The sequence below is a fragment of the Notamacropus eugenii genome, chromosome 2 (assembly GCF_028372415.1).
Source record: "Notamacropus eugenii isolate mMacEug1 chromosome 2, mMacEug1.pri_v2, whole genome shotgun sequence".
NCBI lineage: Eukaryota > Metazoa > Chordata > Mammalia > Diprotodontia > Macropodidae > Notamacropus > Notamacropus eugenii.
In genome coordinates, this window is record NC_092873.1 from 512098946 (window position 1) to 512118473 (window position 19528).

A 19528-nucleotide genomic window follows, 5' to 3' on the forward strand; every position below is an offset into this window, starting at 1 on the left:
GGTTGTTTTTAGGATTAAATGAGATATTTGTAAAGTGCTTACTTAGCACAGTGCCTGGCATTGAGAAGATGCTATAGGTGGTGGTGGTGGTAGTAGTAGTAAGAGTAGGAGTAGTAGTAGTAGTAGTAGTAGGAGGAGGAGGAGGAGGAGGAGGAGGAGGAGGAGGAGGAGTAGGAGTGGTACACTCATCTTCCAGAGGAGGAAATATAGACTGGAATATAAGTTTCTTGAGGACAGTGACTTTTTTCATTTTGTCTTTATGCAGAGAACTTTGTCCTGGATTGGGTTGGATCAAGGTCCAGAAAAGGACACACAATACGTTAGGCCAAAACAAAGCAGGATTCAGACACCAGTGTTCTGACTCCTGGCCCAGGCTCTTACTTCCACTACACTAGCTGCCTGTGCCTGAGGAAAAGGAAGCCATTTCCTTCTAAGTCTGTACAGGATGGTTGTGGTAGTGATTTTTATATCTTAATCAATTGATCTTTGCTGCTCATTCCCTACAACCCACAGTGTTGAGCACTGAGGGTGTGGAGATACAGGCCAGTGTATGTGTATTCCCTACCAGTCCTGGACAGCATTGAAGGACTCTTCATTGGTGATGTCATACATGAGGATGAAACCCATGGCGCCACGGTAATAGGCAGTGGTGATGGTCCGGTATCTCTCTTGGCCAGCTGTGTCCTAGAATGAGAAAAAGTAGTCAGACTTTAGGCTCCAAGGTATCTCCTAGGGCTCTCTAAAACATTCTAAATCCATCCATCCATGTAGCCATTAATTTATGATGCACCCATCTATTCATGTATCCATCCATCTATGCATACATCCATGCATCCATCTATGCATCACTTCACTATCCAGGTATGCATCCATTTATCCATCCATGCATCCATCCATTTATGTATCCATTCATCATCCATGAATGCATCCATCCATCCATGCACCCATGCGTCCATCTATCCATCCATACACCCATGCATCATCTATGCAATCTTTCATCATTCTTGTATCCATTTATGTATCCCTTCATCATCTATGTATATATCCATTTATCCATCCATGCATCCATATATCCATCCATGCATCCATTCATGTATCCATCTATCCATGCATCCATCCATCTATTCATGTATCCATCTATTCACCCATTACATTTATTCCCACAAAAAGTGCAGTTGTGGTACCATGGATACAGGGCTAGGCTTGGAGTCAGGAAGATCTGAGTTCAAATCTAGCCTTAGATTCTTACTAGCTGTCTGACCCTGGGCAAGTCACTTAACATCTGTCTACCTTGGTCTATTTAACTGTAAAATGAAGATTATAATAACATCTGGCATCCAAAGTTGTTAGGATCAAATGAGATATCTGTAAGGCACTAAGCACAGTTCCTGGCATATAGTAAGTACTTAATAAATTCTTTCCTTCCTTCCTACCATTCATCCATCCATCCAGGCACCAATCTATGCATCCACCCATTCATGCATTCATTTACCCAGCCATACAACCCATTCAGCCATTAAATTTATTCCCACAAACACAGCATAATGGAATTTATCATAGGGTAAGTGCATCTGAGAAGTCCAATTCCTCCATGGAAGCAACTCTAATTTCCATAGCATTTTAAAGTTTGCAAAATTATTTTCCTCACTATGGTGAGGCAGGGGATTGAAGGATTACTACCCCCGTCCTCTTTCAATCCATCCTGAAGATACCCTTCGTCCATCACCTGGAAAAGTACTTTTATAATTAGACAGCCAGAACCCTGGCCTCTCTGAGACACTGGAATCTTCCCAGAAAGGTTCCCTAGCACACAGTCTGGACTTGGCTCCTAATAAACTGGCTAATTGAATGACTCCTTCTGGGGCTGAGGATCATGGGAGTAAGAGCTGGAAGGGCTGTTGTTGTTGTTCAGTCTTGTCTGACTCTTTGTGACCCCATTTGGGGTTTTCTTGGCAAAGATACTGGAGTGGTTTGCCATTTCCTTCAAAAGGACATTGAGGCAAACAGGGCTAAGTGTCTTGCCCAGGATCACATGGCTAGTGTCTGACGCTGGATTTGAACACAGGAATATAAGTCTTCCTGACTCCAGGTCTGGTATTCTATCCACTTTAGGGGTCATCTAATCTAGATTCTCTCAATTTGAAGCCTCTACACACCTATGCACACCCCGCCATGTATGTGCCTGTTGTCTCCCCTTCTGGGCAGTATCCACCTACACCAAACTGCCCCCACCCCCCACTCAGTACTAGCCAAACTGAGCATCCTTCTCTCAGTCTCTGTCTCTGCCCTTCAGAGCTGGCTGGTGTGCAATCTAGTATTAGCTCTGAAGTTTTAGGAGTGGATTCAAATCTTGCTGCTTACTACTATAACTGGGAGACTTTGAGCAAACTCTTCAACTCTGGGTCACAATTTCCTCATTTGCAGATTAAGGATGGATATGGGAATTGGTCTACTCTTTCTGAAAGTTAACTTGGAATTGTATTGAAAAAGTAATGCAAATATTCATACCCTTTGACTTAGAAATCCCACTGCTAGCTACATATCCCAACGAGGTTAGAGGGACGAAGATAATAAAATATTCACAGCAGCACTTTTTGTGGGACCAAAGGATTTGAAATAAAGTAACTGGTCATTAGGAATATGACTGAATGTAGAAAAAATATGCTGTAAGCAACAATGACTAGTAAGATTCAATCAGTCAAACAAGAACCATGTATTAAATGCTTACTATGCCTGGGGCACTGTGAGAAAAGCTGGGGATATCAAGAAAAAGCCCCCAAAACTCAAACCTGTCTTTGCCCTCAAGGAGCTTCTATTCTACTCGGGGAGAGATAATATACATAAATAGATACATACAAGATAACTACAGAGGAAATGGAAAGTGGCCTTAGTGGGGAAAGCACTAGGGATGTGGGGGAGAGGGGGGGATTCATGATCCAGTCTTAGAAATCAGAGAAGCACAGGAAAGTTTAAATGAGCGGAGGCAGAGTGAAGTCAGCAGAACAAAGTAAACAGTGTACATAATGACTCCGATCATATAAATGGAAAGAAAAAAATGAGCCCAGCACTATCTTTATAATGAGAAGCTCGGACTCAGAGGAGAGATGAGAACACGTATGTCCCTGGCTTCACTACAGAGGTAGGGGGCCTTTGTTTTTCTCTCTTCTTTCTTTTATTTTTTAGATTAAATATTTAATTAGTATCAACTAATGGGCAGGGTCCAAGGAGGTAACAACTCCCCCTTTTATTTGTTAAAACAAAGGGAAGGATATCTGGGTAAAAGAAAGGAATGTATAGAGAAATGAAGGTGAAGTTAACACAGAAGAAGTCAATACAGATACGATTTTTAACAAAGCAAGAGTATTGGGCTGGCTTTGGGGTCCATGAACTAGGTTGTTTTTTTTAAAGTGTTTTGAGTCTATGACATGCACAAAAAAGATTAAGAACCCCTGGGCTAGATGATCTCTGGAACCTTCCTACTAAAAAATCCCATGATCCCGTCTGTCTGAATTCCATATCACCCAACTGTGTGCCTGAACAGTAGGTATTCCATTTAACCATGGCTAAATCTCATTGTCATAGATTTAGAGTTGAAAACTTTCATTTCATAGATGAGGAAATTCAAGAGAGGGTGAGTTGTTCAGGGTCATATAGCTTATACACGGCAGACCTAGGATTTGAACCCAGATGCACTGAGTTCAGAGTTGGCTAGTCTGTGGGGGAGGGAGGCCACTTTGGGATAAAGGGACCATCTTTTAGACCCTCCAATCAGGTGTAAAATCTTAAAAAACCTTCCCCAAAGCTGAGTTAGAGAAGGGGAGCCCAGAAAGGTGAGTGGCCTAGCCCATCCCAGTCTTGTCATCCAGGGTCCTGGTGGGGAGTGGGATCATTAGGGGCAAGAGGAGAAGGTACCCCATGGATCACACCAGAGCTTTGTCTGCCTCCTTTTATTTTTAAAATCTCCATCGATCCCTTCCCCCTGGTGAGAGTCAGAAATAGAACCCAAGAAGAGACAGGAAAAGGGAGAGAGAAAGAGGCATGAGTCACCGGCTACTTGGGGAAAGAAAGTGTGTCATCCAGGATGATGACGTCCATGTCTCCTTCATCCCCAAGCCTCCCTCCTCAGGAAGCTTTAGGAGTCCATTTTCCAGTCAAACCATAGGAAGACCCAGGGAAACTCATGTCAGGGGTATACAGGGAGAATTTGAACCTGGCTGGAATGATCGAGGACTTCAAGATCCCAGGGATAGGATAAGGGGGAGAGGGAGAGGCCCCCATGGACCGAGACTCTACCTCCAGAGCCCTGGGGGAGGAGCATGTCATCCACTACCTTTGCTAAGCAACAATGTCCACTCCACTATCATGACTTCTCCCTAATTCTCTAAGAATTATCTGTGCTCCTCCTCAAGTTGCTTTGTATTTCTCCCCCAAATGTCTGTTTTCGACTCCTCTCAGCGGATACAAAAGCCTCATAAAAACAAAACCTACATCCTTATATCCCTTTAGCATTTGCTTCTTTACATATATCTTATCTCCACCTCCCTCCAAAGCCTAATAGAATCATACACTAACTCAGTCAATCTACAATCATTTAGTAAGGGCGGGCAATGTGCTGGGCAGCATGCTAAGCCCCAGGGATATGAGGAAAAAGCCTTGCAGGCTTTTTACTGTCATTGGAATGGGGATGTCACCATGCCCATGAATCGTTACTACAAGATACATACAGACTGAATGGAAGGCAAGGGACGTACGCTCCTAGACTTTTTTTTTAAATAAGGGTTTTGAATATATAAATAAAATAAAATGAGGGTTCTAATCATTGTTTTGATTTTTTTCTGGTTTTGTTGTGATTTTACCTTATTTGCTATTTTTAAAAAATTGAAATTTTTCCCCCAAAGGAAGTTTTCCTTCCATCCCATCTCTGCTCCTTTCCCTCCCCACTTCCCCACCATGAGAAAACATGGAAAACAAACCCTGTTTAATTTGGGTCTTTGTATCCTGAGCACTTCACAGTGCCTTGCACATAGTAGGTCCTTAATAGATGATTAAAGATTGGATGCTTCCAACCTTACCTCTCTATTGTGACTCTTCACTAATTGCCTCCACATATGTCCCAAACTGCTTGTGATCCTCTGGCGTGTCCTGAACTTTTCCACCTTAATTCAGTTTGATTTTCTTTGTATTTACAGTGCCTGGGATGCCTATGTGCCTTGCACATAGTAGGTACTTGATAAATATTTGTTGAATTTAGATCAGGATGAAAAGAATCTATGTCATCTGTGGATTGGTTGAAGGAGCTGACGCTGTTCTCCTTGGAGGAGAAAATGGCTCCCGGGGCTGTGTGCAACTAATTAAAGAGCTGTCATTGGAAGAGGGGGAAAATTTATTTTGCTTGGCCCCAAAGGGCAGACTAAAGGTGATGGGGTTGGGGGGGAAATGGCAGAGAGGCAACTTTTGGCTCAGTGTTGGGATGTCAGGGTCTTGTGTTTCTGTTAAGTGCTCTTTCCCCACTGAGAAGAGGATGTAGGATGACAGAACACATGGCCCTGTTTCTAGGGCCATCTTTACCAGGGGCTGGCCCACTTTGGGCAATGGCTGGTTCTCCTCCTGTCTCAAGCTACAGCAGTCGTGGAGTCCTGTAATGAGAGTTGCCGGTAGAGTGACCTTCCTCCCCACACAGCCCCTTTCCTCCGGAGGTTGGACTTCAGGCTCTTTGGGGGTCTCTCCCACCTACCACCCCAGCTCTAGCAGTATGCTTTTGCACCTGGGTCAGGGTGCTCCACCCTCCATAGTGAAAGGATCCAGGCTAGAGCTGCTAAGAGGGAGGGGCCTAGCCTGGCTAACAGACAAACCCTTGGACAAATCACTCACTCTGAGTCTCGGCAGTACGATCCCTAAAATGGAACCTGACTTCATAATGACTGCTGATAACTTTCTCTAGGACTTTGAGGCTTGCAAAATGCTTTTCACGTTCTCATTGGATCTCAGTGATATCCCAGGGAGGCCGCTAGATGGCAAAATTAACAGAGCTAGACTTGGAGTCAGGAAGATCTGAGTTCAAAACCTGCCTCAGACACTTCCTAGATGTGCGATCCTGAGTAAGTCACTTAACCTCTGCCTGCCTCAGTTTCTTCATCTGTAAAATGTGGATAATAATAGCAACTACCTCCTACTCAGGGTTATTGTGAGGATCAAATGAGATATTTGTGAAGTACCTGAAAGCTTGAAAGTCCCATATAAATGCCAACTATTATGTCCATTTTACAGATAAGGAGAATGATGATCAGGAAGGTTGAATCACACAGGGGATAAGAACCTGAGGTGGGATTTGAACACAGGTCTTTCTGGCTCTAAGGCTTCTGTCCCATACATTATACCACACTTACTCCCAACTATGCCCCCACTGTCACCCTGACACATCATTTGCAAGAGAAGTGCTTGGCATCTTGGAATCATGCCTTTAAAAAGGGGTCCAAGATGCCTCTGCATTATTATTAGACGGTTTTTCCCCACACACAACTACCCCGTGATTCTTTCCCCATTTGCTACCTTGTAGAACCAAGCAGGCTAAACTGAATCCTTCTTTCACAGCAGAGCTCTTTCACTACTTGATGATAGTAATCCCATTGGTGAGCAGGTACTCCATCATGTACCCAATCAATGATCAATAAGCATTTATTAAGTGCCACTGTGTACCAAGCAGTATGCTAAGAACTGGGGATGTAGAGACAGAAAATGAAATATATGCAGAATAAATACAAAAAAAAAGAGAGAGAGAAAGAAATACAAAGGCAGGTGCACGGTGCAGTGAATAGAACACTAGGTTTGGAATCAGAAAGACTCCTCTTCCTAAGTTCAAATCCAACCTCAGACATTTATTAGCTGTGTGACCCTGGGCAAGTCACTCAACCCTGTTTGCCTCAGTTTCCTTATCAGTAAAATAAGCTGGAGAAGGAAACGGCAAGTCATTCCAGAATCTTTGCTAAGAAAGCCCCAAATGGGGTCATGAAGAGTCAGACATGACTGACATGACTGAACAACAAAGACAAGAGAGTTTGGGAGGGAGTCATTATATAGAAGAGAGTGTATGAGGTGGAGGGAGGGCATTTCAAGCTTGGGGGACAGCCAGGGCAAAGGCAGGGAGATGGGAGATGAATGGAGTGCCAGATGATCCAGTTTGGCTGGATCAGAGAATGCAGAAAAGGGAGTAATGTACAATGAGACTTGAAAGACATCAAAAGATAACAATAAAAGTCCCATGTACCTGAAAAACTTCGGAGCATCCCCTTGTCTAGTAGGAAAGAACTGAAAACAAAGTGAGTGCCCATCAACAAGATGCAGTATATGAAAGAAGTAGAATATCCTGATAAGAATGCTAAGAATGATGGATATATTGACTGCAGAGAAGCAGAGAAGGACTTACATGAACAGATGCAGAACCAGGGAAACAACATACATCTACACAAATAGAAAACAATGACAATAAGACAACTGGAAACAAACACTATGAAAGTATAACCTCAGCCTAGGTAAACAGTTGAGGAAATGAACTCCTATCCCTTCATTGCAGAAGTGGGGGACTAAGGTGTGGAGTACTGCATAGACTGTGAGCCATAGCTGAACATGGCTTGGTTTGGCCAAAATGTCTTCTTTTTTGAACTTTGTTATGAAGGATGGCTTGCTGGGTAGGAGACACTCAGACATGAGGATGATATATCAACAAAAGGTATTGATAATTTTTTAGAAATATATTAGAAAAAAAGCACTCGAGATAAACTACAAAGTAGCTTCAAAATGTCAGCAATTATTAACAGCAATCAAGGCCTTCAACAGAGTAGAGTTTAATAAATGTTCACTGTTGATTTACTGTGTGATGGTTATCATCTCTGGCTCCTGGGAGCTACTGGCCCCATTTCTTGTCTTCTTTTCTCTGTGTCTCCAAATTGACATCAGCACTATTCACAGCCTCCAGAGAAGTCTCCCTCTACCAAAGTTCACTTAATCTGCTTTCTCCAGAGTGCACTGGATGACTCACCAGGCTCCTTCCATGTCCATCCATGTACAACTGGAGCTTCAGCAGGGGGTGGAGGGCAGGGTTAAAGTGGAGAGGGAGGGGGACAGAAGATGCCAAGAAAAGGCTGAACATAAGCACTCGTCAGTGACATGTAGTGAGGAGTAGAGGGAAGCCATAGATCAGATCCTGTACTCACTGAAAAATGCTGGGCATTTAAAATCTCACTTTTTCATTTAATTTGTTAGGAGAGTGGCTAAAGGGGGCAGGCTGAGAAAGGCTCCACTCTCCAGATAACCAGTTTATAAGGCTATTGCCAGGACTTCTGTAAGGCCCTGACTTGGGGCTGGAGGTGAAGGGGGAATCTTTATGGGACCTAGATTTGATTAAAACAGCAGGAGATAGGACTCCCACGTCCAGACACTGCTGAGTGTCAGGATCCCCAAGACCACACAGGGAACGGATCAGAAGGGGTGTGCATGGACACAGAAGCTTTGTGACACAGAGTTATCCTCACCCAGGTCTGAAGTTAGAACTCAACTCCTTGGGAAAGCCATCTACATTTGGTGCCGCTACTTTGCCACCTCTCATTAACTTCTAAACTCTTTGAAATCTGGCTTCCAGTTTTATCATTTGACTGAAACTGGCCTCGGCAAAGTCTTCATTGTCAAAATAAATGACTGCTTCTCTTGAGTCTTGGATCTTGACCCCTCTGCAGCCTTTGCCACTGCTGATCAATCCTCCCTTTTGGGATTCTCTCCTCTCTAGGATTGCAGGACTTTACCTGTCTAACCATTCCTTCTCAGTCCCTTTTGCAGTCACCCAGGCTGTGCCCACTGACCATAGGTGTTTCCCAAGGTTCAGTCCTAAGCTGTCTTTTCTTTTGCCCCTAAATTCTCATCATCTCCCTTGGGTTCAATGATCATCTCAGTATAGATGATTTCCAGATCCAGCTCTAATCTCTCTCCTGAACTCCAACATCAAATCTCCAGCCTCTTACTGGGCATCCCAACCTCATCATTTCCAAAACAGAACTCGTCATTATTCCCTAAACCTTCTCCTCTTTTAAACTTTCCTGTAACTGTTGAGAGAATCTCTACCCTTCCAGGCATCCAGGTTCACGACCTCAATAGGCTACTAGGTGTTGCAGTGGATAGAGCACTGGGCCTTAAGTCAGGAAGACTTGAGTTCATATCCTGCCTTAGATACTTACTAGCTGCATGACCCTGGACAAGTCATTTATCTTCTGCCTCCCTCAGTTTCCTCAACTGTAAAATGGAGATAATAAAAGGATCTCTGCTTCCCTCCCCCAGGACTGTTGTGGGAATCAAATGAGATAATAACTGCCAAGTGCTTAGCAGAGTGCCTGGCACGTGGTAGGTGATATATAAATGCGTATTCCTTCCTTCTTTAGTGTCATTCTCAACTCCTCACTCTCACTTATCCCACATATCCAATGTATTTTCCAAGGCTTCTATATTTCACCTTCTCTCTACATACACAGTTACCACCCTGATGTAAGCCTTCATTATTTCATGCTTGGATCGCTGCAGTAGCTGCTGGTGGGTCTCCCGCCTTTAGTCTCTCCCCACTCCCCTCCCTCCTCCACTCAGCTGCCAAAGTGATCTTCCCAATTTATGGCAGATCTGACCAATACCCTAAACTCTAGTGGTTCCATTTTGCTTCTAGGATCAAATATAGAATTCTTTGTTTAGTTGGTGAAGCCTTTCCCAACCTTTCCCATCTTATATTTTACTCCTCTGTACTTACTCTATGATCCAGAACTACTGAACTCCTAGATGTTCCTCTCCCATGACGTTCTATTCCCAGACTGTGCCTTGTCATTGTCTGTCCCCTGTGGCCTAGGATGTTTCCAATGTTACTATCACCTCCTGGCTTTCTTCAAGATAGAACTCAGATTTCACCTTCTGCAGGCTTTTCTATGCCCCACCTACTGCTGCTCCTGCCTTCTCTCTGAGGTTACCTTCTACTTATCTACCCGTATATATCATACATGTACACAGTTATTTATATATTGTCTCCCCCCTAATAGAACATTAGTTCCCTGAGGGCAGGCACCATGTTTTTTTGCCTTTCTTTGTATCCCTAACCCTTAGTCCAGTGCCTTATGCAAAGGTAGTAAGCACTTAATAAATGTTTGCTGACCGAATGGTGTCTGAGACCTTAAGACCTCAGGCAATTTTGAGCATGGCCCATCAGATTTCCCCAGGGGATACACAAAAGAACATAGACACAGATACACAGGGCAAAGCTAGTCAGGATCACTGGACATTTCTTCTCAGAGAAGTCTTGCCTCTGTCATGGGGAGATCGCACCTAGATGTCTTTCTTTTTCTCTTATCAACACATTCAATCTCACAGTCCCAGTCAGGGTAGAGATGCCAGCTTAGAGGCTCTGAGTCACCCTGCTCTTACCTACTACCTAACAAGCAGGTTCAGAGTAACCTGAAGTTAAGGAAGGAGGCAGTGCCCTGGTTATAACCTGATGCGGCTGTTCAGTTGTGTCTGACTCTTTGTGACCTCATTGGGGGTTTTCTTGGCAAAGATGCCGGAGTGGTTTGCCATTTCCTTCCCTAATTCTTTTTACAGATGAGGAAACTGAGGCAAACAGAGTCAAGTGACTCACTCAGGGTCACTCAGATAGTTGTTGTCTGAGATTAGATTTGAATTCAGGTCTTTCTGACTCCAGGCCCAGCTCTCTGTGCACTGTGGCACCACCTGGTTGCCCCAAAATTATAGGATTGCGAATATCTGAAGACATCTAATCTAACTCCTCATTTTACAGAGGAGGTAACTGAGGCCAGGAGAGGAGGGAATCACAAAGGCAGTGACTGAACCACCTAAACATATTTTGAATCCAGTTCTTTTGAGTCTAAATACAGTGCTCTTCCCCCTGTATATGCCTGCTCTCAAGCAGTTTCCATTCTAATTAGAAACATCTAAGTGTTCAAAGTCACTTCCCAAAGAGTTGAAAGATTCTTTTTAAGCAAGTAAGGCATATTTTGACACCAACAGGGATAGGAGAGATCCAGAGCCACAGAAGATCATGCTCTGTCCTCTCTACCTCTGCTTTTAACTTTCAAGCAGAGAGACTGTTGGAGCAAATCCCTAAGGGCCAGGATGGTGTCCCAACTCAGAGCACAGGGGCTCTGAATTCTGTGGTCAAGGTGTTCTGGGTCTCTGCCCCATCTAAGCCATGTCCATCACCACAGGCTCCCTAAGCCCAGCCAGACCCATGGGAGGAGATGGGCCACTGTCCTACTTCCCCCAGTTAATTTCATTTTTATAGACTAGAATTACATTATCTCCTGGGTGTGAATCAGCACCCACTTCTTTGCCACTGATGTGAGAAATCTGACAAGTTTGGAAAGGTGTTGGTTTGTTTTTCCAATCTATTGGCTCCCCTAGTACACACATTCCCCTCCCTTTCTCCCTCCCTGGCCACCCAGACTCACTCCAACCCTGCCTGAGTCAACCCAGAAATTCCCATCTTGAAACCTCTGAATCTCAGAGTCCTAGAGTAATCACAGAACTATAAACATTTACAGCTGAAAAGGTCAACAGACTCTACTTTAGCCTTAGTCCAACTCCTGCCTTTTATGGGGGGGGGGGGCGCAGAGAAACTGAGACCTAGGAGTTAGTGTTGGACTTGGCAGTCCAGAAGACTTCAGTTCCAACCCCACCTCGGAAACATTTATTTGTTGTGTGACTCCAAGAAAGTCATTCCAGTGCTTTTAGTCTCCATAATCCTAATCTGTAAAATGGAGATAATAACTCCATTGGGAATAACGCCACCCACAATGATGGAGGACCTCCCTCACAGGATTGTTAAGGCTCAAATGAGTCAATGGATATGAAGTGTTGAGCAAACATTGAAAAAAGTAAAAATGTCAGCTTTTATTATTGCTCAAAGTTATCCCCTGGGTTAGAATCAGAACTAGCTTTCCTAAAAAAATGTTGACTTTTTAGAGAGTGCTAGGGTCCAGCCTTCTAAAGAGAGAAGGTGGAAGATGATCTTGTACGTGGTCCCTCCGAGTCAGGCTATGAGAAAGCAAAAGACCTAGACTTTCCCTTCTGCGATTGTCATGAATTATTTGTAGATTGTGGGTCTGATGAGAAGAGGGTTTGTCTCTCTGGAAACTCCAAGACCTTTTCCTCCTGGGGAAATCTAAGCCCATAAGGCTGAAGAAATGTATGTGTGCCTAGTGAGAAAGAGGGATTTACCAGAATACTAGGGGGTTGTCTCTCAAGTTTTCCTCCAAAGAAAACCCAATCCATAGGGTGGTGCTAAGAACCTCAGAGTACATGACCTTGGGGAAAAGGTGGGATTCACTGGAGTGGGCAAAGAATTATAACAGCTGGTTTGGGGATGCTGTGAGTTGGCTTGTGTTCCCTTTGGTTAATCAGTCAACAAACATTTGTGAAGCACCTACTATGTGAAAGGCAGTGTGCTAAACACTGGGACACAAGAAAGGCAGAAGACAATCCCTGCTCATCATCTAATTAATGGAGGACATGACAAACAGCTCTATACAAACAAGCTATGGTTAGGATGAATAGGAATAAATAAAATTAATAAAAAGGATAAATAAATAGGAAATAGGGGTAAGGCACTGGCAAAAGCTTCTTGCAGAAGTTGAGGCTTTAGTGGGACTTGAAGGAAGCCAGAGAAGGCAAAAATCAGAGATGAAGAGAAAGAGTATTCCAGGCATAGGAGTGGGAGGGAGAGACAGCCTGTGAGTCTGGAGATGGATGGAGTATCATATTCAAGGAATGGCAAGGAGGCTGTCCTATCCCTAATATACCTGATTAACTTGAATGCTTGCACAGGATTGGAGATAATTTTGCCCTCACCTGTGGAGACCTAGACATGAACTAAATTTAGCTATAGGAGAGACACTGGATAGAAGTCACAGAGTCATGATTTGGGGAGCCAGCTTCCAAACTCCATAGAATTCAAGAAACTGGGATGATGAGCCATGGGATACAGCTCTCTGAAAGTTGTTCAAATTGTAAGGTGGCACACCAAAACATGACTTCACCAATGGGTGGAGATGAAGAGGGATGACATTCCAGGTATGGGAGACAACCAGAAAAAACTAGCCAAGAGAGGGAAGGTCTCATCTGTGAAACAGCCCAGAGGCCAGTGTCACTGGACCCAAGTGTATATGACAAAGAATAAACAGACACAGATTCTGCAGATTTTCTTACCCCTGTTTTATAGACAGAGGAAAGTGAGGCTTTGAGAGTGACTAGTTAGGCTCGGAAGTGAGATTTGAATTTGTGTCTCTTGACTCCCTGGGCAGCTAGGGGACGCCATAGTGCACAGTTTGCATGGCTTGGAATATCTTCCTGAATTTAAATTTGGCCTCAGACACTGACTGTGTGACCCTAGATAAGTCACTTAACCCTGTCTGCCTCAATGTCCTCATCTGTAAAATGAGCTAGGGAAGGAAATGGCAAACCTGTCCAGTGTCTTTGCCAAGAAAACTCCAGATGGCGTCATGGAGAGTCAGTCAGACATGATCAATACAACTCAACAACAAACTCGACTCCAAGTCAGGTATGTCCTATCTACTAGCCTTCACTGCTTTTATGTTGGTGAAAAAAAAATCTATAAATGGGAAATGACCATATTGATAAAACTTTAGGCTAAATAAACCATAAGTCCTTAATAAAAATGACCACATTTGCAGGGATCACTCAACAGCATGCTCCCTGCCGCCATTTTCCAGGGACAGAAGCAAAGACTCAGAGAGGGACAGACTTGGCCTGAGGTCACACAGGACACTTAAGGGTTGGGAGAAGACAGACTGGGAGTGTCCCTGCACTGGCTTTCTCCTCCCCACTTCTAGCAACCTTGGGAGCTCTCTTGGGAACCCAGCTACAGCAGACGCCTCCCCAGGTTCATTTGCATACAGGTGCCAAAGTTCTCTAAAAATAAGATAAACCATCATTGCTGCACAGCACGTGCCTCAGAAATTTTTGGGGAGGAGGGGGGACGATCCAAGGAGATATGGAGCTGAACAAGGGGAACAACTACGAAGACTCCTAGATTTAGAGTGGGAAGGGACCTTTGAGGTTATAAAGTCCAACACCCCCCCTTCCCATTTTACAAAAGGAATACCTGAATCCCAGAGAGGTTAAGTGACTTGTCCAGGGACATATAGCCAATAATTAAAAATGCTAATGCTGGCATTTAAGCCCAAGTAGTTGGAAACTCAGTCCACTGCCTACAAATTCAGCCTTTACTCTGCTGCCAACTGTATGATGGGGCACCAGTCCCGTGTCCTCTCTGAACCTTAGTCTCTTCCTCTATAAAGCAGAGGATGACCTCTAAGGTCCTTTCCCGCTAAAACATTCCATGATACTCTCTAGAATTCTTGGGTCACATGAAGAGAGGCACAGTGTCCAAGGCTATTTATTCAATTAGGTTCCATAAATATTCCTTAAGCAATTATTATATGGCCATCACCATGCTCAGGGGTCAGCACAACAGAATGGTCCCTTCTCTCAAAGAGTTCCCGTTCTTTCACAGGGATTCTACACTTACACACAGCGGTAAGTACAAAGTACATGGAATGTGTGCTCATGCAAGAAGGAACATTCATGGTTTGGGGAGTGGAGGAGTCAGAAAAGACCTCGTTCAGGGGGTGGTGTGAACTATACTTGGAAGAAATACTATAGAATAGTGCAGATACCATAGGCCACCTGGGCAAAGGCCTGGAGGTAAGAGATGGCACATCTTGTTGGGAGATTGCATGTCTTCTATGCAAAGAAAGCTAATAGGCTGGTTTGACAGGAATGAAGCCTGGAGAAAGGGGAGGAATGAGAAAAAAGACTAGACAAGTCAGTGGGAGGACAAAAGAGACAGCGACCACATCGTCCTCAGCCCTCATCGGGCCACATCTGGAAGACTTTGCTTAGTCCAGGCTTTGTGTTTTTGGAAAGATACTGGAGAGTGACTCGAGGAAGGTGATCAGGGATGGTGAGGAGACTGGCTCTAAACCATGGGAAGGCTGAGAATATTTAGCTTTATGGAGATTATGATTTGGTGTGCGAAGCCGTTCATAACCCCACTGCCTCCTACCTTTCCAGTCTTCTTACACCTCACTCCTTCCCAGGATCCAGGGACACTTGCCTCCCAACTGTGCCACAACAAAGACACTCTATCTTTCAGCTTTGGGAATTTTCTCTGGTTGACATTCCCTGTTCTAAGGTCCCTGACAGCTCTGACATTCCCTGTTCTAAGTTCCCTGACAGCTCTGACACTCCCTGTTCTAAGTTCTCCGACATCTCTGACATTCCCTGCTCTAAATTCCTCCAGCTCTGACGTTCCCAGTTCTAAGTTCCCTGACAGCTCTGAGTTCTGGGTCAGAGGAGGAACCTTGTTGAAGCAGTTTGACAAACTGTGTAATGCTGGGCAAGTTACCTTATCTATCTCTTGGTACAAGTTATCTATCTCTTGGTACAATTTAATGAATTGTCCATCTGTATCAGTAGAGAGAATTTCCACACTGGGACTTCCCTCCAGTAATCAGATCACAAGTCTGAACCAAAACTAAAACTAAGTCTCAAAGAGGTTGTGACTCACTTGAGGTAACACAGTCATTTTTAGGACCAGAACTGGGATTAGAACCCAAGTTTGAAATTTCCCAGTCTTGGCAAGGAATCCTCCAAATCACTTACTCTTTACCAACATTACTGGCTTGGGAAGCAGTCTCATACAGGGGAAAGGAAGTTAGATTCGGAGTCAGATGATTCAAATCCCCAAGGTGCCACTTGCTATGTGTATGATCTTGGCCAAGTCATTTAAAAACTCTGAGCCTTTCGTCTTCTTCAAGGTAAAAAGAAGGGGGTTAGAGTAGCTGACCTTGAAAATCCCTTAGGATTCCAGCTGCCTTCATTTAAGTATAGATTGGATGTGGGATTGCTGCCCTGGGCATTCTGGGAAAGAAAAGGTATCACAGATGGGAAGGACTTCATTGGTCATTCAATCCAATCTGCACCTGCCAGGTCAGTCCTCACGGCAGCTTCTCTCCTGAATGACTCTTCAGCCTTTTCTTGTATACCTCCAATGACAAAGAACTCACTATATCTCAAGATCATCCATGTCATTGATTGTCAGGAAATTCTTCCTTATGTTCTGTCTTAAATCCCTTTTACTTCTACCCATTGCCCCTACTTCTATCCTCCGGAGTTAACAAAACAAGTCCAATTGCTCTCCTCCTGTTGTATGAAGGCTAAACATTCACACCTTGGATGGTGTGGTCTCAAGGCCAGTGCTCCTCGGAAAATTCACCAGCTTATCAATGACCTTAAACCAGTGTTCTTAAACCAGGACCCAACATGATACTCCAACGTGGTCTGAGGGCAAAGGGTAGAATACAAACTCTTTGTAGCTTGGCTGACATTTAAAGACCCCTGCAGCCTGGCTCCCTTTGGGTTGACCAGTCTTATTTCATACCATTCCCCTACCAGTCAAACTGACCTCCTAACTCCTAACTGATCTTCCATCTCCATGCTCTGCATTTCAGGTGAGGGAATGGCACAGAAGTCTTGTGGAAAGAATGGGATCCTAGGTTCAGAGAACCTGGGTTCAAATATCTTCTCTGACACTTGGGTGACCCTGGGGAAGTCACTTCATCTCCATGACCTGCAGGTTCCTTCTCTGTAAAAAGAGAGGGACTGGAGCAGATGTTCTCAGAGGTCCCTCCTCACTCTAGCCTGGGATGCTATGACAAACACCAGTCAAAAATTGTGTCTCAAGCTGGGAGCTCTCCAGGTCCTGTGAGGCAGATCCCTGGAGACTGGATGAGCAGTTCTTTGCCTCCCAGTTCCTGACACTGCAGGGACCTCCTAGTCTGAGCTCAGAGCCTGGAACAACATTCGTCATTCACAGCAAGTTGAGAGACTTTACAGAGCAAGGTGCAAAGCACGTGAGTGGAGTTTGGCGACCCAAGTGCAGCCATTACCTAGCAACCCTGAATGCTGAGAACAAAGAGGGAGAGGGCGGCAGAAGTGACAACTGTGGACACAGGGCCTGCAAGTCCAGGGGCTAAATGGCTACACACACACACACACACACACACACACACACACACACAATCGGATCTCGGGTGCTCAGACCTCAGGGCCCGTTGCGATAGCTGCCTCAGATCTCTCCTCACTACAATCCATCCTCCACTCAGCTGCCAGTATGATTTTTTTCCTAAAGCACAGGAGTGACCATGTTACACACACATATATACACACACTTAGTAGACTCCAGTGGTTTCCTATTACCCTCCAGGATCCATTTTTTTTGTCTGATTTTTGCTTTCCCTTGGAGAAAGGGGAGGCAATCAGGGTAGAGTGGCATGCCCAGGATCACACAGCTAGTAAAGTGTCTTTGTAAGGATTTGAACTCAGGTCCTTCTGACTCCAGGGTGGGTGTCCATTTGCTATAGCACCACCTAGCTGCCCCCAGTATCAAGCTTAAACCCTGTATTTGGCTTTTAAAGTCCTCCATAGCCTGGCTCTTTCCTCCCTCTATCTTTTTAAAGCCTACTCGCCTCCACTTTCTCTATGATCCAGCATCATGAGCCTTATTGCTTTTCCTCATATAATACTCCATATCTCCCAACTCGGGGCATTTTCAGTGGCTGCATCTCTCATACCTAAAATGTTCTGCCCTCTTCTCTCTCCCAGCTTCCTTCAGGTCTCAGCTAAGATAAAACGAGTGCCTTCCCTCTGAGATTCTTTCCACTTTACGTAGTTGTTTGCATGTTGACTCTCCCATCAGACTAAGTTCCTTGAGGGGAGGGAACATTTTTTCTTTTTGTCTTTCTTTGTGGTCCCAGTGCTTAATACAGGACCCAGCACATAGTAGGTGCTTAATAAATGCTTGACTTGACTTGTCCAACGCCATACAAGCATAGGAGAAATCACTTTACCTCCTTGAGCCTCAGTTTCCCCATCTGTAAAGTAAGAATTGGCCTCTATGGCTTCTGCAGTCCCTTCTGCCTCTAAAGCTACAATCATATGGTCTTAAGTCACAAGGACCTTTGAAGCCTTCACCTTGTCATCTACCACAGATGCACAACTCCATCACCTAGAACTCTGAGATGTCCTTTCTTTGAGAATAATCTCCTAATTTTCCATCTCTCCCTCTAGTTCACCCTTCCTAAATATTTTCTTCATCCTCAGTGCAAACTGTAATCTCACCATCCCTCCTTTTTCTCCCAGGCCATCACCCTTACATCAAACTCACTGTTGCCTTTCCCAATCTTGACCCTTTAATTAATCAGTTCAGTCTCAATTCTCAAAACCTTCACCCCCTTGTCCTAATTAGATCCCAACCTTTGATTATTTCTACCAACCTGTATCTCTTCTCCTATTCCTATGCAGCTGAAACCAGCTGGAAGAAGCCACACACCCAACAATATAAAAGTAAAATGTATGAATAAAGTATTTTAGAAATTAAAGAGAACTCTGAGCAGGCTTGAGCTGTTAGTGTAGTGGAAAGGGGCCTCTTGGACTGAGGATGACTTTTCCCCTTCCCCCCTTTAGACACATACACACACACACACACACACACACACACACACACACACGCCAGACCTTATCAGGACACCTCACCCATCTACCATCTGCTGCTACTTGAGGCTCTCAGAGGATATGGGTGGGGAGGGAAGGGCAGGAAAGACAAAGGGGAGCCACCTGTACCTTTGGAGAAAGGGAGGGTGGGGCAGAAGAGGAACTGCCACAATTCACTTCCACAAATTACTGTTAAGTACTTATAATATATGAGGCCCTCAAACCTGACTGGGGATGGGGAGAGAGAAAGGTTCCAGAACAGGTAGGGAGGAGTCCCTGGGGCTGGACATTCAGACAAGTACCTGCTGCGGGATGACACCCAGACTCCAGTCCCCAGAACACGGAGCTTCCTCTCCATCAGGCTCTGAAACCTTCCAGACACAGCAGATGAAATGAGGATCACCCTAACCAGTTCAAGACTCTCTCCCCTAAACATGTTATTTCCACCCCACTCCCCTGTAAGAATATAAGCTGCTTGTAGGTGGGGGCTGTCTGTGTCACTTTTGTACTAATATCCAGAGAGTTTAGCACAGGGCCAAGCACATAGAAAGCGCTGAAATATTTTTTGATTCCTTCATTTGCTCAAGTCATCCATTCATGGAGGCAGGCATACATCCATCCCCCAGAAATCCTCCTCTGATTAACCTGCTCTGTCTGTATGCCCAAAGTCAGCCCTTCCCACACATCCTTTAGTAACAATCACATTTATCCATTTTTTCATCTGTGAAGTAGGAACTATAAACATAATAAAAATTCATATTTGTAAGTTTTACAAGGCATTTTCTCACAGTCCACTCTGGGACTGGCGTAGTACAAAAATTCTCAAGTTCCATTTTACAGATGGGAAAGATGAGGACCAGAAAAGGGAAATGATTTGCCTGAAGTCACATTAATTTTAAGTGGCAGACCCGGAATTCAA

At 44.4% G+C, this 19528-nt stretch overlaps 1 protein-coding gene across 2 annotated transcripts in view; it reads right to left on the reverse strand.

Annotated features, from left to right (window-relative positions):
* RAB3B (RAB3B, member RAS oncogene family) overlaps positions 1 to 19528 on the reverse strand; it is a 58393-nt gene that overhangs the window by 11232 nt on the left and 27633 nt on the right. For both annotated transcript variants that reach the window (XM_072649428.1, XM_072649427.1), the window contains one exon: positions 566 to 684. In XM_072649428.1, coding sequence (XP_072505529.1) covers positions 566 to 684 — 119 coding nt within the window. The remainder of the gene's footprint in view (positions 1 to 565; positions 685 to 19528) is intronic.